At 33.8% G+C, this 25,057-nt stretch overlaps 1 protein-coding gene across 1 annotated transcript in view; it reads left to right on the plus strand.

Annotated features, from left to right (window-relative positions):
• Positions 1 to 25,057, plus strand: part of LOC136042208 (general vesicular transport factor p115-like) — a 93,254-nt gene that overhangs the window by 3,052 nt on the left and 65,145 nt on the right. Inside the window, exons 2-5 of the mRNA XM_065727143.1 lie at positions 10,211 to 10,439; positions 16,894 to 17,074; positions 20,567 to 20,663; positions 23,287 to 23,488. Of these exons, the coding sequence (XP_065583215.1) occupies positions 10,211 to 10,439; positions 16,894 to 17,074; positions 20,567 to 20,663; positions 23,287 to 23,488 (709 nt within the window). The remainder of the gene's footprint in view (positions 1 to 10,210; positions 10,440 to 16,893; positions 17,075 to 20,566; positions 20,664 to 23,286; positions 23,489 to 25,057) is intronic.

Below are 25,057 nucleotides of genomic sequence, written 5' to 3' on the forward strand. Positions count from 1 at the left end.
CTAGTAGTATATTTTGGAATAGGCTAATGTTGAAGGCTGCACCAATTAGTATGCTCATCTTTTAGCCTGCAAATTAATCAAGAGAAGGAATATTCCACCTTTAACTAGGCTTACCCTGTCTTTTGTGCAATCTTCTAAGTTTTAGAAACATTGAGAGTATAGAAATAGTAGCTTGACAGTGGCAAATACTGATTATTATGCTTTAAAAGATTATTGAATGGTAAGTTTTTTTTTCTAGCCATTATTTTTTTGTGGTGGAAGAGAATATTTCAGCTAAAAAGTTAATCCAACATTCTTTAATTGTACTACTGGGTGAAGGTATCTCCCTTCCTTTTTCATGAGGTTTGTCTCCCATCTTAAGTAATTTTTAAACCGTTTGAATGTAATTTGAACCATTTTAAACCATAAAAATTAAAAAAATTAAACCATTTTATATAGGGTATACAGACTATTTTGATTTTTCCTTGCCAATTTTAGGCTTAAGTCTCAGCACAAAGGAAGAGTGGCCTTGGATACATTGCAGCTTTTCAGATGCTCTTAATATTTCTTAGAAAAAGAATAGGAAAAAGATTTACATACCCTTCAGTGCTATTAAACAGTTTGTGGCAGCAAACTGTAGTAAGGAGCAACCCAGCTCAATAGTAACTGAAACTCTCAAAATATTTTCATATCAATATATCAAATAGTTCATGGTAACAAACTGTAGTAAGGAGCAACCGGGCTCAATATTTATGCCTTATTTTAGAAAATAGGGGGAGACAGCCCCTAAAAGTCATAGATGCATGTTTATTTATTTATTTATTTTTTCCAGGGGTGATCGTATCTACCCTCTCAACTCTCTTAACTCTACTTTTAAAAGAGTAAGAAACTTTAGTGTAAAGAGCAGGGCGTTGAGGAGGAAGCAGCCCCTTTCATATACAAAGTAATTTCTGTTCGTTTTAAGTTTTAATGCCGCTCCTTACTTTCCGTTAAAAAACGTGTTTTTTTATTTAATACTTCAAAATAATCAGATTTTTATGCTGATTTTAAATTATGAAAAATAATAATAAAATATTATTATTAATAATATTAATAAAAAAATATGAAAAATAATATAAATTTTAAATTATAAATCCATCAAAAGTTATGAACCTGAGAAAATGTGTCTTATTTTTGAAAAAAGGGTGAAGCAACCCCTAAAAGTCATAGAATCTTAACGAAAATCACACCATCAGACTCAGCATATCAGAAAACCCTATTGTAGAAGTTTGAAGCTCATATCCACAAGAATCTGGAATTTTGTATTTTTTGCCAGAAGACAGAGAGATAGCCATTTTGTTCAGCATAGTCGAAAAACCTAATAAATATGTCTTTGGGGATGACTTACTCCCCCACAGTTCCCGTGGGAGGGTTACAAACTTTGACAATTGATTTTTTTCTTCCCAGGGATGATTCTATTGACCCAGTGGTCCTAGATTGTTGCTAGGTGATTCATTGTGATGAAAATTAAAAGTTTTAGTGCCCTTTTTAAGTGACCAAAAAAATTGGAGGGCTACTAGGACCCCTCTCATGCTCATTTTTTCCTAAAGTCACCAGAAATTTTTTTGAGATAGCCATTTTGTTTAGCATAATCAAAAATCTAATAAATATGTCTTTGAGGATGACCTAATACCCCACAGTCTCTAGGGGAAGGCCTGCAAGTTGTGAACTTTGGCCATTGTTTACACGTAGTATTGGTTATTGATGAAGTATACCGACGTTTCTCTGGGGTATTTTTTCTGTTAGTGGTGGGGGGGGGTTACATGGGAGGACTTTCCATGGAGGAATTTATCACAGGGAAGAGAATCTCTTTGATGGGGGTGCTGGATTTTCCTGCATTATTTAAAAAAAGAGAAATTAAATAAATAAAAAAGTTTTTTCAACTGAAAGTAAGGAGCAACATTAAAACTTGAAACGAACAGAAATTATTAGATATATGAAGGGTTTGTCCCCTCCTCAATACCTCACTCTTTATGCTAAAGCATTTTTTATATTTCAAAAATAGCTATTTATTCTAATTAAATGGCCTTTGTGATTAGGGATCATTATTAAAGAATTGAAGCAAGATTCAAACTTAGTGTAAATAGCAAGGTAGTGACGAAGGGGTGAAAATTCTTGTAAATTTAATAAAAATATATAGATATAGAAGTTTGTTCCATAAGTGAATTTGTAAATTATGTATATTTATTACTTATAAAAACGTTTGTAAATAAAATTAAAGTTCTAGTGACCTTTTTAAGCAATAAAAGAAATTGGAGGGCAACTAGGTCCCCTCCTCCACCCCTTTCTCCTAAAAATATTCATGTACAGTGTGCTAAAATCAACACCTGCATTAATTCAAAAAATTCAGAAATTAAATAAAAAAAAACAAGTTTTTTTAACTGAAAGTAAGGAGCAAAATTAAAACTTAAAACAGACAGAAATTATTCTGTATATGACAGGGAGTGTTGCCTCCTCAATGCCCCAGTCCTTACTCTAAAGCTTGACTCTTTCTCACAACTTATTGAACTTATTATTATTATTTTATTATTAATTTATATTTTATTATTATTATTATTTTATTATTATTTATTATTTACTTATTATTATTATTTTATTATTATTATTATTCACAACTTATTAAAAGAATAAACAAACTTTAACGTAAAGAGTGTGGCGTTGAGGAAGGGACAATCTCTTTCATATACAGAATAATTTCTGTTCGTTTTAAGTTTTAGCGATTATTCCTTACTTTCAGTTAAAAAACGTGTTTTTTTTATTTAATAGCCTCTTATATCCATAGAATTCGCTATTTGTACCAATTGATTAATCTATTGGAGAGTTGACCAAATTAGTAGCAAAAGATGCAGGCTATGCATTCTTTCACTTCTTCCTTCCATATACTCAGTGCTCTATGTTCATAGAAATAAATGTCAAGAATGGGTTTTTTAAGGCTACCAAAATATTAGACCAAATATTTTTGTCTAAGGAAGTTTATGGAGTATTTAAGGAAGTTTAATCCCCTTGCTGTCCTGAATATTATTTTTATCCACGTTATTACGTGGAGTAGTTACTGTGAATATTTTGTGGTTTAATTTTTTTCAAAATCCAGGGGGAGGGCAAAGCTGGAGCAGATATTCCCAAGTCAAATGAAAAATGAGACATGGAAAATTTGCCTTTTGCCCATAAGGGCAAATGCTAAACAAAAGAAAAAAAAATTCTTTCTGTCGATGCTTGAATTAGGCCTATTTTAGTTTTGATAAGATTTTAGAAGACGCTAAATTTCAGCTAGAGGGGGCAAACTGGGGTTTGGGGGGAAGTTGCTCCCCCTGCCAAATAGAAAATATAACAATTGGGGTCTCTGATCCTGTTGGAACCCTTCAACTACGTATGTGGTGATACATGATTTGTGATTTATGAAAAAAATAATTTTTGACCATGATTTATGTTTGATAATTATGAAAAAAAAAATAAAGAAATAAAGTTCAAGAATGAGTTTTTAAGGCTAACAAAATACTAGTTAAAAAAATGTGAATATTTTCGGTTTGTGATTTGGAACACCATTTTTTGAAGCCATAGTTATACTTTGACAATGTAACACTTGAACACTATATCCAATGCACCCAGATAAGAAAAGAATATTCAGTTCAAACAGTTTCCTGTCTTCAACACAAAATGAGCTCCTGACAATTTTTTGCCTATGTAATGTTCAAAATGTCAATAATTGGTCTTTTTTTTCAAATAAAAAGTTGGGATAAGCACCAATACATCAAGATGCATCTGATCTTCTTTAAAATGTAGCTATATGGGGTTTTTCTTGATTAAAAAAAAAGTTTTTTATGGCACTTGGTATTAACCAAGTGCCAAGTGCCAAATTCTGTCTGTCTGTCAGTCTGTCTGTCTGTCTGTCTCTCTCTCTCCCAGTTTTTCTACTTCAGGCACTTCCAGGCAAGCTAGGACGATGAAACTTGGCAGGCGTATCGGGGAACGGACCAGATTAAATTAGAAATAGTTTGTTGTAGTGTTCCCAATTTGACCATCTGGGGGAGTGGGGGTGTTGGGCCGGTTAATTTGGAAAAAAATAGGAAAATGAGGCATTTTTAACTTACGAAGGAGTGATCGGATCTTAATGAAATTTGAAGTTTGGAAGTATATCGTGTCTCAGAGCTTTTATTTTAAATCCCGACTGGATCCGGTGACATTGGGGGTAATTGAGGGGGGAACCTAAAATCTTGGAAAACGCTTAGAGTGGAGACATCGAGATGAAACTTGGTGGGAAAAATAAGCACAAGTCCTAGATATGTGATTGACATAACCAGGACGGATCCACTCTCTTTGGGAGAGTGGGAGGGGGGAGGGTTAATTCTGAAAAATTATAAAAAATGAGGTATTTTTAGCTTAGAAGGAGTGATTGGATCTTAATGAAATTTCATATTTAGAAGGATCTTGTAACTCAGATCTCTTATTTTAAATCCCGGCCGGATCCAGTATCATCAGGGGAGGACCGGAAATCTTGGAAAACGCTTAAAGCGGAGAGATCAGGATGAAACTTGGTGGGAAGAATAAGCACAAGTCCAAGATATGTGACGGAAATAACCGAACCGGATCCGCTCTCTTTGGCGGAATTGTGGGGGGGGGGGGCTGGTTAGTAATTTGGAAAAATTAGAAAAAATGAGGTATTTGTAACTTACGAACGGGTGATCAGATATTAATGATATATGATCTTTAGAAGGATCTTGTGCTTTAAAACTCTCATTTTAAATCCCGACCAGGTCCGGTGAAATTGGGGGCAGCTGGAGGGGGAAACCGGAAATCTTGGAAACCGGAAAATTTTGGAAAACGCTTAGAGTGGAGAGATCGGGATGAAACTTGATAGGAAGAATAAGCACAAGTTATAGATACGTGATTGACATAGTTGGAACGGATCCGTTCTCTTTAGGGGAGCTGGGGGTTGTTAATTTTGAAAAATTAGAAAGATTGATGTATTTTAATTTAAGAACGAGTGACCGGATCTTAATGAAATTTGATATTTAGAAGGAACTCGTGTCTCGGAGCTCTTATATCAAACCCCGACAAGATCTGTTGACATTCGGGGGAGTTGGAGGGGAAAACCAAAATCTTGGAAAACGCTTATAAATGTCGTAGATACGTGATTGACGTAACCGGATTGGTTCTGCTCTCTTTGGGGGAGTTAGGGGGTGGGGCTCAGTGCTTTGGCGACTTAGGTGCTTTTGGACGTGCTAGGACGATGAAAATTGGTAGGCGTGTCAGGGAGCTGCACAAATTGATCTGATAGAGATGTTTTCCCCGATTCGACTATCTGGGGCTCTGAAAGGAAAGGAAAAATTAGAAAAATTGAGGTATTTTTAACTTACGAGTGGGTGATCGGATCTTACTGAATTTTGATATTTAGAAGAACCTCGTGACCCAGAGCTCTTATTTTAAATCTCAACCGGCATTAAGCCTCTAATTTTCCATTTAAAGCAATCTATTGATTCTTAAAATTTTGCTAGAGCTCATACCATATAAGGTCTTGGCTCTTAGCTCTTTCGACCTCGTCACAAGTGCCATATGAGCTCTTAGCTCTTGATTTTTTATTTAATTTCTGGACGTTTTCGAATTAATGCATTTTTTGATCTTGGCTCTCTGCACATAAATAATTAAAACGAAATTTTCATATTAATTTTTATTTTGACAAAATGACTTTCTCATAGTTTTAATTGGAAGACTTTGAGAACAAAAGGAGAGAGGGAGGAGGCCTAGTTGCCCTCCAATTTTTTGATTACTTAAAAATGCAATTAGAACTTTTAATTTTTTACGAACGTTTTCATAAGTAAAAAATATACGTAACTTACGAATTAACTTACGTAACGAACTTGTATATTCGTTTTTTTTTATTGCGTATATGAGTCGCTCTCTACACTAAAGCTTATATTTTGTCCCAATTCCTTAAGAATGACCCCTGAACCACAAAGGCCATAGAATAAATAGTTGAAGTTACTAAAAATACTTTACCGTAAACGAGGAGGTAAACCCCTCATATGCGTAACAATTACTCTTCGTTTTAAGTTTTAATGCTGCTCCTTTCTTACAGTTGAAAAAACTTTTCATATTTGTTTTTTCAATGTTTTTTTAAGTAATGCTAGAAAACCTGCACCCCCTTCATTGAAATTATCTTCCCCCATGACTAATTCCTCCATGAAAAGATCCTGCCACGTAACCCCCCTAAACTTCTCCCCCTCCCCAACCAAAAAAAATCCCCCTTAAAACGTCTCTAGACTTCCCAAAAACCATTACTATATGTAAACACAGGTCAAAGTTTGTAACTTGCAGCCCCTCCCATAGAGATGTTGGGGGAGTAAGTTGTCCCCAAAGACATAATTATTAGGTTTTTTGATTATGATGAATAAAATGACAATCTCAGAATTTTGATCTGGCAACTTTGGGGAAAAAATGAGCATGGGGGGGCCTAGGTGCCCTCCAATTTTTTTGGTCACTTAAAAAGGGCACTAAAACTTTTTAATTTCCATTAGAACGAGCCCTATAGCGACATTCTAGGACCATTGAGTCGATACGATCACCCCTGGGAAAAAAACAACAACAAATAAACACGCATGCATGATCTGTCTTCTGGCCAAAAATGCGAAATTCCACATTTTTGTAGATAGGAGCTCAAAACTTCTACAATAGGGTTCTCTGATATGCTGAATCTGATTGTGTGACTTTCGTTAAGATTTCATGACTTTAGGGGGTGTTCCTCCTATTTTCTAAAGTGAGGCAAATTTTCTCAGGCTCGTAACTTTTGATGGGTAAGACTAATTTTGATAAAACTTATATATTTAAAATCAGCATTAAAATGTGATTCTTTTGATGTAACTGTTGGTATGGACTGTTGGTATGGTAATGGACTGTTGGTCCATTTTCTAGAGTTTCCGTTACTATATAGCCGTTTTACTTTCCTTACTACAGTTCGTTACTACAAACTGTTTGATAAAATTAAGTTAAAATAGCAACAATTATTATATTGACAAAACTATGTTCCAAGTGTAAGAAATTCTTGTCTGATGCATTGAATTACCAGGTCAACTAACAATATTCCTTAAACCAGATTTCAAACATGGATATTGGCTTCTATTATGAAATTCATTCCTTTCGATATTATCTAGTAGGAACCTTGTCAAAGCTTTTGACAGACAGCATCAAGCCCTTTCAAAATATAGGTGACTCTCTCCTCTGATGAAAATATGGTTTATAAATTAATAGGTACTTTCTCAATAACAAGAGATTTTGATGATTATTATTTCAAATTATTTTTCACATAAAAAACATTTAAAAGTTTACAAAACCGTTTAAACATTTAAAAAACAAGATTTAAAAGATGTTTTTTTTTAAACTGTAGTTTTACTGATTTGATGCTTTTGGTTGACTTTTCCATCATCTGAGGAACTGCTACTTTGTACTTTTTTTTTTAAATTGTAGTTTTACTGATTTGATGCTAGATGCTAAACTTTTCCATCATCTAAGGAACTGCCACTTGTCCTCATACCATGCTCATATTTTAAGTATTTGACTTGGTTGATCACAACATCCTAATTCATTTATCACTGATCGTAATAGATCCTAAGATCCTAAATGAAATAGATCCTAAGTTGTAAAATACAAAAATATTCTTTCTGAATCCCTCCCTACTTAGTGTGGAATTCCTCAAGGAACCTTGTTAGGACCACTCTTATATCTAGTATTGATTAATGAAATTGTTAAGAAATTTCCTCAAATTAATTCCCTCAACTAATTAATCAATTAATATGTAGATGACCTGCTGATCCTTGAAGTATGTCAGGAAACCCCCTCAAAATCCTACCCATGTTTTGGATGAATCTAAGAAGCAAAGAAGTAAAAAATAATGGCAATAAACTTTTTAAAATTCTTGAAATCCAATCCTGTTTTGTTAGACCTCATCCCACCCAAAATGATAGTGAAACATGTTAAATTCCTTAGTGTCACAATTTTCTAATAATCTTAAGTAAGGCATGCATTTTTCAAGGATTCTCGACTTTCCAGACAAAAGATAGTCTAAGATAACACTTTTAAAGTGGTTAAAATGACAGATTAACTTTGAATTGACCAAACGTTGACCACATTTTCATAGTGAACAACAAAGAAATGTTTGCTTGACTGTTAAATCTGAGAGGATGTGGGCCATCCCAGATAGTGCTTGGCTGTTCTTGTGGTGTATATGCAACACTGAAAAAAAGAAAAGTGTCATATGACCAAGGTCACATGATTACACTCCATATGATTACCCAATTTCTTTCCTCTATTTGAGATAACTTTATGGTATTTTCTTTGCTTTCACTATCTGAATAGTGTTTTGTATGTTTGCACATTAAACAAAGTTGAAGAGAAACAATGAAATGAAGTAAAAAGAATAGGCATGTCAAATACACCAGGATCTGCCCACAAGTATTCCCCAAGTATTTTGACATGTGTCGATTTAGGTTCTGACTTACATTGAAAACAGGTAATTTTTTGTTCTGTCGAATTTGTTGGTTAAAACGCTCCAATTTCAGAAAAACTGAGTTTTGTACGTTTTTCCCATATACTGAAACCCTTTTCAAACGGAAATTCTTTAAATTAAGCTTTTCAGAGTAGAAAAAATGTTTTTGTTCGTTTTTTTTTTACAAAAAATGTCAAATCATTGGTGCCTTTACCTTATTAGATAAATTTGAAAAAAAACCCTCTAAAACAGGTATGTGACAATCCAGATGAAACCAAAAAATACAGAAGGGCAACAAAAAAGAAAGCAAATAAAAACCCAAATTGGAAAAATTAAAAATCTAAAAACCAAGTAAATACAGAAAACCAACAAAAATGACAAAGAAATAAAATCCAAAATTTATAGAAAAGAAATTTAAAAGCCTAAAAACCTAATTCCAAGAGCAGGTCATTCCCCAATATACACAATTAGAACAATCCCATTCTCTTGTGTTTTTACTCGCTTGGTTGTCCTCCCAAACTATTTTTTTGTTCAGTGTTCTTGTTACCCCTTCCCCCTAAAAAAATAAATAGTTTAAATACTTAATCATTATTTTTTTCTGATTTGTTTTTGTTAGGGTAGTCTTCTGTGGTTTGCATTAATTATCTTTCATAAATGAAACAGATACCCAATAATCTTTAAAGTCTCCATTTTTATTTAATATTCACACGTTTTGTTTATTATTCCTAGTTCAGTGTAAAGAGGCAGAAAAATGATTTGGTCCCAACTAACGAATGGATTATGAATGAAATTTGGTTTTCCTACCCCAAGCGTCTTACAAATTGGCGACGTTTTTGATCCCTTGTTTACTTTGGTCCTACATATCAACAAAGCTTAGTGATTTTGTGTCTTGGCTACTTGTGCATTTGTGTCTACTTGAAGATGCAATATAATGTGACAAGACTGAAAAAAGAAGCCCATGCTGAATGTCAACATTATATATGTCTTGCCAATTTACCTGAAAATTACCTTAAATCGCATGTCCAGCAAGATAAGGTGGTAATGAGCCTCCTGTGAAACATCTCGTTGGTAGTGTGACATGAATATGGTCTGGTATCCCAGATTAGTCTACACTCTGCATTGACCCAGCCCTGATCGACTCCCTTCTTGAATGCATTTGTGGTTTGGGACTGGATGATGGCATTGGATAGGCTGTTCCAGTAAGGGGCAGCGCATACAGAGAAAAATTTTCAGCGCTCAGGTCAATGATGACAGGGGACTTGCAGCTTCTTTGTTGTACTTGCAAGAGATGATTAGAATACTTGAATTGAGAGGTCGTTTTCTAGTAGTTTATAAATTGATTTGGTTCTTTGGAAAGGAAAGGAAAGTCTGTTGTTGTTTTAATTAGGACACAGAATTTCTTGTGCGTCTGGGGTAAAATAAACCTGCTGCCAATTATGTCCTGGCATCAGGCTGTTTTGATGTCCTAATCCATCATTAGCAATCCTAATGATGCTGGGACTTTTAGAAAGATTTTAGTTTTAATGTGAGTTTCTTTTATATTTTTTTTTCATCTGTTTGGCTGACAACAGCCCTTAGATATAGGATCGAAATAAAGCTTGTCTTCTGCTGTCTTATTGAAAAAAAAACCTATTGCTCTACTTGTGTTTTGTTGTTTCTTTTTGTAGCAGATCCCTTGATGACCTAGATTTACCAGCTTATAACGTCTTGTTATAGGTTGAAAGACTTGTTGAAAGGATTAGAGAATCTCCTAATCAATCTGATAGAAGAGATGCATGCAAAGCATTGCGAGCATTATCCAAAAGATTCCGGCTTGAAGTTGGGGCCAAGGCTATGGAATGCCTTCTCCTAGAACTGGACAAAGACCAAGAAAATCGGGATATTGTACTTATTGTTTTGGAAACTTTGGTTAATATTACAAATCCAGAGTACCATGAAGAGGAAGGTAAATACAGTTGTTCTTTTAATTATCTTTGGTTACATGCTTTGTGTTTTGTTCTTTATATTTAAAGATAAATAAACGATGGCAGTCTTTAGGATACATATAGATTTATAGTAAATGTATAAAATTATTACATAATATATATACATATAAAATATATAAATTTGTTGTAAACAACACTAGTTTAACGGCCACCATGAAAAGTAAAGAATAAATAATACATATTCTAAACGCTACTTTCGAGCCAGTCTCCCTGCTGGGGATGTTATGCCATAGTTTTAAGTATCTATAGTCAAATAATAAAAAAAAACTTGAACTAAATCACATGCAATGCTACCATAAAATATGGCGATTGTATATGGTGTATATCATTGTAAATGGCGATTAAATATGGTGATCATAAGGTGATCCCCTTTTAATTAGAATAATTGCGTCTTCCTTTTCTAATCAAACAGTATATGGCAATGAAATGTAAGTAAGGAGCTACCCAGCTGAATAGTAACCAAAACTTTGAAAACGGAATTTTGATACCGATAGTTTCATAGAAAGAATTGGCTTATTATGCTGTTTTTAAATATAAAAGTTCCATTAAGTTTAGTCTTACCCAGTAACGGCTACAAGCCTGAGAAAATTTGCATGATTTTCGAAAAAAGGGGGAATCACCCCCTAAAAGTCATAGAATGCTAATGAAAATTACACCATCAGATTTCATTTTATCAGAAAAACCTACTGTAGAGGCTCCAAGCTCGTATCTGTAAAAATCTGGAATTTTGTATTTTTTGCCAGGAGAAAGATCCCTGATGTATGTTTATTTGTTTTTGTTTTTTGTGTTTTTTTCACAGGGGTGATTGTATCGACCTAGTGGTCCTAGAATATCGTGAGAGGGCCCATTTGTAGGGAAACCAAAAGTTCTAGTGCTCTTTTATGTGACCAAATAGATTGGAGGTCAGCTAGGCCTCCTTTTTGCCCCCTTTTCCCCCAAAATCGTCTGATTAAAATTTTTAGATAGCCACTTTGTTCATTTGAGTTGAAAGACCCAATTACTATGCCTTTAGATACAACGTGACCCCCCCCCTGGGCCAGTGGAAAGGTCTTTAAGTTATTATATTTGACCATTGTTTACGCATAGTATTTGTTATTGAGAAGTATGTGTACATTTTAGGGTGGGACAGGGAACGCATTTTTTTTTTTCATGGGGATATTTTCCATGGGGATAGATGTTTCCCGGGGGTGAACTTGTAAGGGAAGTTATGCACTGGGGGAATTTGCAAGAATTCCTATACAAAATTCTTTTTATGTGTATTGCTTTTTCTTTTCGTCTCAATTTTGCGCAATGAGTTGTTAAGGGCAATTGTCCTGGGTAAACTTTTAACAGGATAGATTTTCTAGAGGATATTTCCGTAGGAGGATATTTTGCCGTTGAGGTGGGGTCAGATTTCCTGGAATTGTTTAAAAAACCGTCAGAAATTAAAAAAAAGAAGTTTTTTCCAACTGAAAGTAAGGGACAACATTACAACTTAGAACAAACAGAAATGATTACGTCTATGGAGGGGTTTGCCCCATCCTCAATACTTGCAGTCTTTACGCTAAATTTTGAATTTTGTCCCAATTCTTTAAGATCAACTCCCGTAACACCAAAGTCCTTTAATTAGAACAATAAGAATTTTTTTTAAAGTACCAAAATCTTTAGCTTAAAGAGTGAGGTGTTGAGGAAGAGGCAATCCCTTCCATGTACGTAATAATTTCTGTTCGTTTTAAGTTTTAATGTTACTCCTTACTTTTAGTTGTAAAAACTTTTTTGAATTTAATAGACCCCAAGAAGCTAAATACCTGATAGCTGGTTGTTACTTTCTCATGTAATTGTACTGCAGCGCATTCTCCATCCTTAAGTTAATTGTCCGTTTAATCGTCCTAAATCACACTGCAGATAATTTTTCCTCCATTCTTTGTTGAATTCTTGAGCATGCTTGACCTGTTTGGCAACCCTGGATCTCCATGGAATTGTCAGACAGAATAGAAGCAGAAAAAAAACCTACTGAAAGGCACTTTACCCTCATTGAAGATAATTCTTAGGCATCTTTTTTGAGCTGCCTCTATTGAGTCCGACAATTCATTGGAGATGCCAGGATGCCAAACAGGACAAGTGTATTAGAGGGTAGGACGTACAAAAGAGAGAAAAGTCCTCAAACAATGTGGTTTAGGACATTTAAATTAATTAAGGAGTTTGAGGAGAGAAAATGCAGCATTTGTATGTTTTAAGAAATTATTAACGTGGCAATCCCATATTAAGTCGCTTGAGATGGTAATACTCAGTAATTTCATAGTATTAACGGACATTTCAGGGGGGGGGGGGATTGGACAGGAGAAAGAAGTGGGAGTTTTAAGGAAACTAATTGTTAAAACTGTTGACTTTCAAGGGTTGACTCTCATATCACTATCAACAGCTTCATCTGTATTTATTCCAAGATGTCCACTGGGTTACTTTGTAGGTTTTTGAAACATGTTTCTAAGACAGTTAAATCGTCAACGAATTTCCATCTATCCGGGAAATCGACACCAAGAATGTTTATCATGATAAGAAATAAAATTGGGTCTAAGAGGGTTCCCTGGAGTACACCATTATAAATTGCGAGGGGATCAGAGTATACGTTCAGGTATTTGACGACTTGTGTTCTATTAGAAGGGAAGGACAAAATTATTCTTATTAAATAGGGGTCAACTAGGAAGTCATTGGTTATTTTTTTTTTTTTACAAATGTATTATGATTAATTAAATCAAAAGCTTCTTGTGAGCGTAAATTTCCGAATTGCCTTTGATCAACATTTGGGATTTATTTTTACTTTGAAACAATCAGCTAAAAAGCTTTTGTATAACTTGGAAAATACCGGAATAAGAGTAATGGGCTGGACACCAGCAAAATCTTGATTGCTACCCTTCTTTTTTACGGGAGTAATAAAACGCAATTTCCAACAATCAGGGAACTTACCAGTAGAGGTAATTTCATTAAAAAGTACTGACAAAGGTTCTGAAAGGATGTCTGCAAAGGCTTTAATTAGTACAATTGGGTTGTCTAGCGGACAGGTGCTGTACTTCTTAATGTTGTTAATTTTTGCCTCAACATCTGAGGACAAAATAATACGGAAATTGGGAGAGTGTAGATCATAATTAGTATTTAAAGAGGGGAGGGAGGCTTTGAATTATGGAGGAAAGAATTTTATTCAGATCATTGGCTGTAACTAGAGGCTCTTCTTGTAAATGCAAATCTATATTATTATCTGTTTCCCACAATTTTTTTTTTATTGTCGTACCACTGTTTTGGCTTAGTAGAAAACAAATCCCTGACTTTACATTTGTAATACACAGAAGCAGATTTTGTATTTCTTTTTTTATATGTTTATGCAGTGAGTTATCTTCAGATGTTTTACCATTCTGAAAAAGATTATTTTTAAGCCTAATTAGCTTTTTTAACTGACTAGTAATGTAAGGTTTGTCATTAGAACACGATTTTACTTTTTTCTCGGGGAAGGATTCTAAGTATTTGGTTTTAATCAGATTTTGGAAGTGAGACACTTTAACATAAATGTCATTATTCCTCTTAAGAGCTGGCCAGTTTTCATTTGTAATCCAAGATCCAAACTCGAAGAGGCCTTCATTGGAAATTGGCCGATAAGAGAATTGGGTAACAGAAAATGTATGATTAAACTTGGAAAGAGGTTTCATTAATAAACAAAAATAGTAGCTTCCTTCCAGAGGGGGCAAAGGAACAGGTGATTTATAGAAAGTGTGCATATTCGTACAAATTAGATCAAGAGCAGTATTTCCTTTGGCTATTGTTATTTTTACTATTTGTTTTAAATTAAGGGAGCTACAAAGGGAATTTAACTTAAGGTTATAAGCATCCCCTACTAGGAAAATACCGGCGTTTAGGAATTTGCAGAGAACAAAGTCGGCACTACTATGTAGTTGCTGGAAAAACTGCTGTCTTTGTGCAGCGTTTTGAATTGGGGAATAATAATAGCAGCAAAAAACAATCAAATTAAAAGGGCAAGGCAAGACAAGTATGCTGAATAAGTAAATCATCTCTCCCACGTGTATCCTCTCTCTTCTTTTCACTAATCGTTTTGGATATTCGATTTACGAAGTCTTAATTTTAATTGATTCATTGAATTTTTGTACTGAACATTTTGGTTTCTGTTTTTTAACTCTTTAACTCTGAACATTTTTGAAACATTTTTGAACATTTTTAACTCTGAACATTTTGGTTTCTGTTTCGTGTTAAAAAACATTTCTGTTTTTTAACTTTTTTTTTTGTATTCCTTGATCGTTTTTTTCTTCTTCTGTAGCCTAAAATTAGGCTACAATGTCACTTTACATGTCAATTTTGACATGTGAAGCATATTCGGCGCTATTGTAGCTTATAATTGACTCTTAAGTAAATGTTATCTTATCTAAGCGTAAAGGTGGATTGTCAATTCAGAAGACAGGTGTTCTCAAGATTCAGCATTGCTTAATAAGCTAAGCAATGGTCAATGACTAATCACTAACGTTGGCCTGGTGCTGTTTTATGGCTTCTGCATTATTTCAGCCATATTGAATGAAGGAAATCCCACCTCGCAATATTGGTATAAAGGACAATTTCCCTCCTAGAAAAAATTGTGGTCTAATTGTGCACTTGTTATATTTTTGTAGCATCACTGCAAAATATCCACTGCTCAATATTATGATCTGTGATTCATGCTGCACTTAATTTGTGCTGCACTATGTAATTTATTTTTAAAATATTTAAACTTTTAAAGTTAAAAAAATAAAACATTAATATATGTGATTTATGCTGCACTAAAGCCTTTGTTTAGTACTGCCAATGCCTGTTCAGATCACTAGCCACCTGTACAAGACTAATTATTAAATAGTAGTAGATATACATGAGTAAACACCAAAAACAAGAAGAACAATAGGGAATTTTTTAAGACAGTGGGAAACAAATTAGAATGAATATTTCGGCCCTATGTCCAAGGGCCGTCCTCAACAATACAAATAAGAAAAACAACTTACAAGAAGATAAAATCAATAAAACTAAAATGAACAGTTTTTTAAAACAGTACCAGCATCCTTACCTCAGCGAAGTTCAACCAGGACTGATAAATAAATTGTTTAATATTCATTCTAATTTGTTTCCCACTGTCTTAAAATATTCCCTATTGTTCTTCTTGTTTTTGTGTTTGTGATGGAAAGGCAGTGTGGTCTTCGTCGTTATTTATGCATGAGTAGAGTTGCAGTTTAACTGATTAGCTCCCCTGATCTCCGTTTTGCTTTAAACTTAGGCTCATCATTCAATGTAAAGGCATAAGAGCAGGCACCCGAGCAGCAATTTTTTTTTTTTGGGGGGGGGGAGAGTAAAACAAAACAGGGAAAGTCACACTTATTTCTGATATTACATAGAAGGGATAACTTGGTATTGAAGACCATATTTTTTCGAATCGTGGAGGATGTAGAATTAATGTATACAACAAAGCATATCCCTGGTTCATCATGCACTGCCTGGATCAGTACAGATCAGAGTGGTAATTACAGAACCAGAGTATTGTACATAAAGAGTCCGGGCGAGAAATTTGGTTTCAAGGTTTATTCGTCAAGAGGAAAACAGCCAACCAAGAATTTTAATTAATAGATAAAGACAATCTTGAATTATAAGTAAACTGGGAGGATCATACCATTTCTAGAATTGTTAGCTAAACTATTAACTATTTTTATTTATTGGCTATTTATTGTTTTTTATTTTATTTTATGGACTATTTATTATTTATTAGTTATTTATTAACTATTAACTAAACTACGAAGTATTAATTATTAGTACTGCACTGGACTTCCTATTTGCTTTGGCAGTACTCTAGAGACAATAGTCTTCTTAGTGGTTTTTGACTTAGAGTGTTTTAGCTTTTTTTTTGGTTCTTTGCTAGAAGTTCTAAAACAGACTAAAACTTTTGATTCTGGCTCTATATTTTTTGTAGAAGTCTGGCCTGTATCTTACAGAAGAGTCCCAAAAATGTCTTTGTAAGACTATTAAGATTGAATGGCCAAGCAATAGATTTCATAAATCTGTTCTGAATATTTGAAAGTATGAAGGCAAATCTTGTTATGTCTCCACTGTGCAGTTTTTGCACTGTGCAATGAATATACCAAGTGGTAGTCAAATAAAAAGAAAGAGAGAAGACAAATTTGAAGGAAAATTTCAATATACTTGTCGCTCCAGGACCTTCTACTCTTTTTAATCTTAAAAAATAAGGGTGAGTTTAGGCTCCGTTTTTCTTTTTTTCTTTTAAGGGTTTGGTTCATTTGGAATTTATCTTAGGTAGTCTTCTGAGGTTTTATAATTTCCAAAACCAGCTATGGGTTACAACTTCAGATTAATCATCCAACGATTTGTGCATTTGTGCTTTAAATGTTTTTCTACTTTCAGAAGAGGCTGGGATTGCTGAAGCCCCTCTATCGTCGAAAATATGTCCACTTGGAGAACAGTTCTCAGAAATATTTTTGAAGAAAGTTGACAACGTAGCAGTTGTTTTGTTCATGTTGGATTTGCCTAGCCCACAGATTAAATATACAACTTTAAAGCTTTTGATTAACTTAGCCAAAACAAAGTAAGGTTTTTCATTTTTTTTTTCAACTGTGTTTGTCAAGGTATTGATTTAATTTGAGAAGGATTTAGTAAACTTACAAGAGACTCTGCACAATAATAATAATAAAAAATTATTTCCAACCTGTATACCTTTTTTATTTATTTATTTTTATTTATTTATTATTAAACTTAGGACCAACTAGGGCCACTTACAAAAAAGGAAAAAAAATAGAACGAAAACAGATAAATCAATAGCACACAAAAAACAATCAACAACAAAAAAACAAAACAATTCATTCAAATAACAATGGTACATTTAAATGTGTCAAAATTGTTGTGTATAAATCACACTTGACTAAATAAACAAATATATTCGCAAATTTGATCGCAGGCCGTTAAGCCTCTACAATTTGATTGTAGTCAGCCAAAGTGGCAGAGAGAGGCGAAAAAGCGACTCAGAAAGCACCAAAATGAGGGGATTATCCGAAGCAAGTATCCTTGTCTCGATAGAAAGAGAAGATTTTCTACGCAGCTCATGAGAAGATGGGAGGCCACCACCAGCAAACATTCCAGATGCACTACAATTCAAAGGAAGATTAAGAAGCCACCGTAAAGAATTGTCACAAATAACCCGAAGAGAATTCTCACACTTAACAGACAGAGATTGTACAAAAGATCGACCGCACAATGGAGTGCAGTAAGCTCTGAAAAGAAAGCATCTTACAGAAGGGTCGCAACTCCCAAACTTACGAATGAGTAAGTTTGCCCTGCAGCACAGCGAACGTAAAAGTGCCTTAACATGAAGCTCATCACATTTTGGCTTCAGGTATACATATACCGGCGGGGGGGGGGGGATATGGTGGCTGCGGTGCATGCAGCCCCCAGCATATATAAAATCACAATAAAATAGAATATTATTGAGTAAAATCTGAAAAATTCTATTACAAAAATGTGATGTGTGAATGAGAATGTGCGAAATTCACAAAAATGAGCTGACAAAGCAATACTTTGTTCGTTTGTTTATTGTTTCGCATAGCTGCACAACAACTTTTATGCGATAGATCAGACGTTCATTATGTGGTGATGAAGTTGTCCTTTATTCTAGGAAGGTATAACTTCGATTCGTATATTTAACTTCACAGAGGTGGGGTAGGGTGCCCTATGGAATTTGTAGATTAGAAGGCCACTTTATTGTTTATCACCTCAATTGTCAAGTTTAGTGATTTTTCTTGGTCTTCCTTATTTTATTCTGTGGGTTTGTACTCTTTGTTCTCTGTTGGCTGTTTATTTTGATTCCTTTTTTTCGTTTTCTCTTTATGTTTGTTATTTTTGGAGCTGAAGATAAATCGTGAACATCGGTTTAAATCATTCTTTCTTATTTTTTATTAGGTTTATCTCGTTATTCCCTATTTAGGAATTTTAGATTATCAAACAGTTCGTCGTAACGGACTGTAAGTAAGGAGCGACGCGGCTCGATAGCAACCGGATCTCTATAAAACGGAATTTTATACCAATAAATATATCAAAAGAATCGGCTTATTATAAAATATGCTGATTCCAAATATATAAGTTTCATTAAGTTTTGTGTTACCCATCAAAAGTTATGAGCGTGAAAATATTTGCCTGGTTTTTGAAAAAGGGGGGAAACACCCCCTTCCAGTCAAAGATTCTTAATGAAATTTACACCATCAGATTGAGTGTATCAGAGGACTAACTCTACTGTAGAACTTTCAAGTTCCTATCTGTACAAATGTGGAATTTTGTATTTCTTGCTAGAAAAAAAAATCACGAATGCCTCTTTTTTTGTTTGCTTTTTGTTTTCTCCAGGGGTGAATAACTATGCCTTTGGAGATAATATGACCCTCCACTACCCCTTAGGAAAAGTCTAAGTTACAAAATTTACCCATTGTTTACATATAGTATTTAGTACATTTTCATAGTGGGCGGGGGGGGGGGGGTGCATTTTTCTGCTGGGAGGATTTTCCATCGAGAGGATTCACTATGGGAAGTAAAGTTTCCAGGGGGTGAACTTTTCAGGGGAAGTTTTTCACTAAGGGAATCTGCAAGGATTCCTATACAAAATTATTTTTAAATGTCTTGCTTTCTCTTTGTTTGACTTAATTTACGTGTCGACATGTTAAGGGTTCTTGTCCAGGATATGTTCAATCGGGACTGAATTGTCTAGAGGATATTTCCGTGGGAGAGGGATTCTTTTGTCGATTGGAGTCGGATTTCCTGGTATCATTTAAAAAACGACCAGAAATTAATGACAAAAAACGAGTTTTCTTACTGAAAGTAAGGAGCAACATTAAAACTTAAAACGAACAGAAATTATTATGTTTATGAGTATATGAATTACTTATATTATTTGCGTATATGAATTATTACCTCCTCAACACCTCACTCTTTATTCTGAAGTTTGAATTTAATCCCAATTCCTTAAGAAAGACTCCTGAAACACAAGTGTCTTTTAATTTGAATAATGGGGAATTTTTCTAAAAAGTACTAAAAAACTTAAGTTTGAAGAGCGAGGTGGCAATGAGTGAGGGGCAAAACCCCTCATATACGTAATAATTTCTGTTCGTTTTAAGTTTTAATGGTGCTCCTTAATCTCATTTAAAAAGACTTGTTTTTTTTTATTTTATTTAATCGTAATAAGATCAAGATACCCATAGAATCCTTACTCAATTGAAGAATTGGAAAATTAATCTGATATAATTGGAATTATAACATGCAAATTCACTTTTTGTCTCTTCAAAAATGAACAAAAAGTGGTGTTGAAATAAGGAAAGTAAAAACAAACAATTTTTTTTATTTAAATCGAGATTAAAGAATACGTTAGGTTTTAGAGCGAACATGGATCGATTTATAGGAGGAGATTCTGCCTTGGAAGATTATGGGCAAAAAAAACGGAGATAACATTTTGCTTAGATTGATTTCTTCTTATTTCAAGTTGTAATACTGCGCTTATCTTCGTGTGAAAAATATACGGCTCTTTCTTAGCTTGAGTATGTAAAATCCGTTGATTTTTGAATTAAAATTGAATGTTTGTGGGCATCAAGTCTTGGCTAATTGTAGAAAAAGCCAAGACAGATAGTCCAATTGACTAAGACGAAATTCTGGCATTAACCCCCCTTATTAGGATTGTATAAACATGATTTCAGTTCATTTGTTATTAGAAAGATATGTCTATCTATTATCCGTCCATGCGTCATTCCTAGGGCATTAGAACTAAGGTAGATAGTCATAGAGCTAAGATAGTTATAGAACCTATTGTTTTCTAAGTGTTTGGTTAAATGGCACGGGTAAACGGCGGGAGTAATCCAGTAGATAAGGTATTATCTCTCCGCTGACAAAAAGTCAACGAAATTTCCAGTCTTGACAAATAATTCAGTTTTTTCTTGTAAAACAGTACTCTGTAAAACAGTACTTCTAAGTATCAGTACTTCTATATTACCCAACTTCTACCCAAACTTTTATATCTACCAAACTTCTATATTGCTATCTTTTATAGGTTAAAACCGCTCCAAGACTACATACTTGAGAGTCGAATGGGTATATCAAAGTTAATAGACGTATTAACTGACAAATTGGAGTTTATACGGAATGAGGTATGCAATTTTTATAAATTAATTAAACGCTGCCGAAAGATAAGTTTTTCACAGAAAAGTAAAGAGCTATATTAAACTTAAAATCAGCGAACTCAAACGAACAGAAGTTATTTTTAAAGAATAAATGAAGCTGGAAACGAATAGAAATTAAATTAACAACCATAGCAAACATACAGATATAGATTTTTTTTTTATAAATCAAGTGAAAACATTTTCTGAAAAAGTTTTTCGCAAAAAAGTAAAGAGCCATATTAAACTTAAGATCAGCAGAAATAAATTCCTATAATAATTCAAACTTAAAATGACTAGAAATTACTATTCAATAAACGAAACCCTAAACGAAAAAGCAATCATAGGAAGCATACAGATAACAGTGACAATGTAAATGAATAATTAAATTTTAAAACGAGTAAAACTTCAATTGAATATTCAAGTCCAACTTAGTATGAACAAAAATCACTACAAACAGGAGTTTGGCTGGCGCCCTCTTCCCCCCTCTCTTAACCGTAAAAGTCTAAAGCCTATTGCGCCATTGGTGCTTTGCTGAAAACTATATGTATCTTGAACAGTCCTTTTAAATAACTAATAAAAATAAACTGAATGTTTGATATATAATGATATTAATTGCTGAAAACTTAACAATTCAAGATTTTATTTCACTGTAATTTTTATTTTTACTTTTCAGTGTTGTAAATGTAAATGAAAATATTTGTAATATAATTAGTTTTCAGTAAAGCGCTGATGACGCAATAGGCCTTGGACATTTATGGTTAGGTGAGGGGTAAGGAGGCAGTAGCCAAAATCCTATTTTCAGTGATTTTTGTTTGTTTTAAGTTGGACTTGAATGTTCAATTTTATTTTTACTTATTTAAGATTTATTTACTTATTTATGTAAGTGTAAATGAAAATAATTGTTTTACAATTCGTTTTCAGTAAAGCGGAAATGACGCAATAGGGGTTTGACATTTGCAGTTAGATAAGGAGAATAGGTCAGTAGCCAAACCCCTGTAGTGACTTTTAAGCTTGTTCCTGTTTGTCCCTTGTTTTTCCTTCTGTTTTAAGCTTAACTTGAATATTCACTGTGAGTTTTACTCGTTTTAAGATTTATTTATTTATTATATTAGTACCTGTTGTCCGTATGTTTTCTATGATTTGTTTATTTAATCTCTGTTTGTTTTGGGTTTCATTTATTCTTAAATAATAATTTCCGGTGTTTTTTTGTTTAAATTCGTATAGGAATCTGTTTCTACGGGTCTTGATTTTGATATGGCTCTTAATTTTCTTTGAAAAACTTACTTTCTGTTCAGTTTTCATTCCGAAAGTTTTGTTATTGGTCAACATAATGAATCTTTCTCCAGTTTTTCATGTTTCCTGTGTAATAATTTAAATATCGGGTTCTAATTACTGGATCTAATTATTGTCTTTTAATTTATTTCACCATGTCCCTGAGCAGTCCCTAAAAGTTTACTCAAAAGCTATTATCCATTTTTGGAATGCTGTATAGGCTATACGCCCTTCTGACAACGGAGATACCATCTTTCGATTGAATTCAACATTCTGTGAAAGCTTCTGCTTAATATCTTTAAGTGTTACTGGACAGATCATTTTAGCAAGCTGGGCGTACATAGTATCTTATGATGTAGTTCAACCCATGAAAGTTTCAACTAAGTACTCTTAGCCAGTCAATCACGAGATATTGCACATGTGCACTGACAATTGGTTTGTTCATAGTTGTATTTTGATTATGTTCAGCATCCCCTTCAACTCTGAAAGTTTCATCTTTCAACTAGAATGAATCTTTCCAAAGTTTTTATAGCCTTTCTAAACATGTAAAGAGAAGGAAACCAGCAAATTTTTACATTTAAGAAATTAATCCAGATGCTTCTGTATATTACGGGTTATAATAGCATTTTTACTTGTTTTGAAGTTAGGAACGATATTTTAAATATTTATTATTTTTTACATTTGAAGGCCTCATTTTTAAATTTTTGGCCAATTAATATATTTCTCCGTATTGTTAGTGATCGATTATTGTTTCTTAGTTAACATTGCTGTTGCTTTGAGCTAATAGAAAATTGTCGATGAAAATTAGGACCAAAGACCTTACCTTATACCTTAGATCCTCCTGCGCCTCTAGAGGCGCCCAGGGAATCTACAAGCAGCCGCCAGTCATCCCTCATGTATGCCGCAGCAAGAACATCTTCCTACGTCGGTTGAAGGAAAGCATTTATGTTTCGCAGGTCCGTCTGATAGGTGCGCCCGAGTGTATTGCTTGGCCTGCCTCTTCTTCTTAAGACCTAAGAATAAGCATATATTTTAAGTTCTAAAACCTAGATAAGCGGTAACCGTTTTCTCTTTTATTAGTTACTTAGATTTAGGTCCTCCCACGCCAGAAGGCGCATAAGGCAGCCACAGTGGTTCACCACGACGACCTGTCCTGAGTCATTGACCAAAGCTCCTCCATCAAAGACCTCGCCAACTTCGCCTCCTTTTCTAACATCCTGCCAATGGTCATTTTGGGTCTCCCTGACTTGCGGTTTGCCTTTTATATTAAGCTTCTAGCCTTTTTGTCACCTTTAACTGTTAATCTTCTTTTATTAATCTTCTTCTAATCTACTTCTAGGGATTGTTACTCTTGATTGAACTTACCAAATCAAATGCAAATCTTCAAAAAATCGTTGCATTTGAGAATGCTTTTGACAGAGTTTATGATATAATGATAGAAGAAGGTTTTGGAGGGGGAAGTGTCATAACCCAGGATTGCCTTCAACTCACGCTGAACTTGTTGGCTAATAATCCATCTAATCAAACTTCGTTTAGAGAAGGTGAGTTTCAATTGTATGCACAAAATATCCATACATTTTTTTCCGTGATTATGGTTTGTTTCGTGATTACTGTTTGTTCCTTTGATAATAATGTTGGTAAAATTATGACAGTTCATATCATTGACTTACTAGTAAAGTGAACATACCACTCGATGCCTTTTTTATGCTCTTTACGAATATAATAATCACTTCTATTGCAAATTCAAATTTTAAGCACTTTTTGACCTACCCTAACAAAGCCTAACCAAACCTAAACTTACCTTATTATAAATAATTTTAGCACTGAGAAAATGTAGCATTATTTTTTTGAAAAAGACCGAGAAAAGATGGCGCTGAGAAAAAGTAGTATTATTTTTTCGGAAAACGACCGATAACTCATACTTTCATTGAAAATTCGTCTTTTTCAAGAGCTAAAAAAGTGCTTAAATTTGAATTTGCAATAGAAGCGATTATTATCTTCGTAAAGAGCACAAAATTTATCGTATACAATTACATATATACGATTATTATATTCGAAAGAACATAAAAAAGGCATGAAGTGGTATATTGACTTTATTGGTAAGTCAATAATATGAACTGTCTTAAATTTACCATAATGTTACCTTTGGAATAGGGAAATGCACTTCGTGGCCACTCAAGATCGAAACAAATATGTATACAAATTTTTATGGCTTCAAATTTTCTACAATTTTTAGTGACTTAGGTTCTAGTCCTGTTTATCGAATAGTAATCTTTCTAAAATGGTAAACAAACCATGTTAATTTATTGCCAATTAAAAAGCAAGAGGTATTTCAATTCGGCCTCAGCATTCGGCCTCAACGCTGAATGCTATATCTGTTTCGCCGAAAATTCCTGTTTTTATTTTGATGTTTTATGATTCATTTCTAAAATACCTCTTAAGATTCCTAACTTTAATAATTTGTAACTATTAAAATTATGTTTTCTGAAGTTTAGAAGATAGATCTTTCTGTAGAACCAACTCCGTTCTGCCATAGTTTCTTGAAAAAAATTAATATTGGCCCCGTCACCCTAGTGATGCTGGAATAGGGTTAATTACTCTCAGGTCTAATTGTAAAAAAAACAACTAAATTTTCAACTAGATGTAAGTAGCAAAATAAATATCACTTAAAACGAACAGAAATAATTACATATATGAGAGGGGTTGCCTGCTCCTCAATACCGCCATCTTCACGCCAAAATTTCTTAGTAATTTAAAACAAAGTTTCTCATTGTTCTAATTTAACGACCCTTGTGTTTCAATTCTTAAAGAATTGGGACAAAAAGTCAAACTTTAGCGTAAAGAGCGAGGTACTGAGGAGGGGGTGGCCGCCCTCACATACATAATAATTTCGGTTCGTGTGAAGTTTTAATGCTGCCCCTTACTTTCAATTGAAATAACTTGTTTTGTCTTTTTAATTTCTAATAATTTTTATGGCACTTGGTACAGAGTGCGGTTAATTCGAAAAAAATAGAAAAAAATTTAGTATTTTTAACTTAAGAACAGTTGATCAGATCTTAATGAAATTTGATATTTGGAAGGATATCGTGTCTCAGAGCTTTTATTTTAAA

The sequence above is a fragment of the Artemia franciscana genome, unplaced genomic scaffold (assembly GCF_032884065.1).
Source record: "Artemia franciscana unplaced genomic scaffold, ASM3288406v1 PGA_scaffold_75, whole genome shotgun sequence".
Classification (NCBI taxonomy): Eukaryota; Metazoa; Arthropoda; class Branchiopoda; order Anostraca; family Artemiidae; genus Artemia; species Artemia franciscana.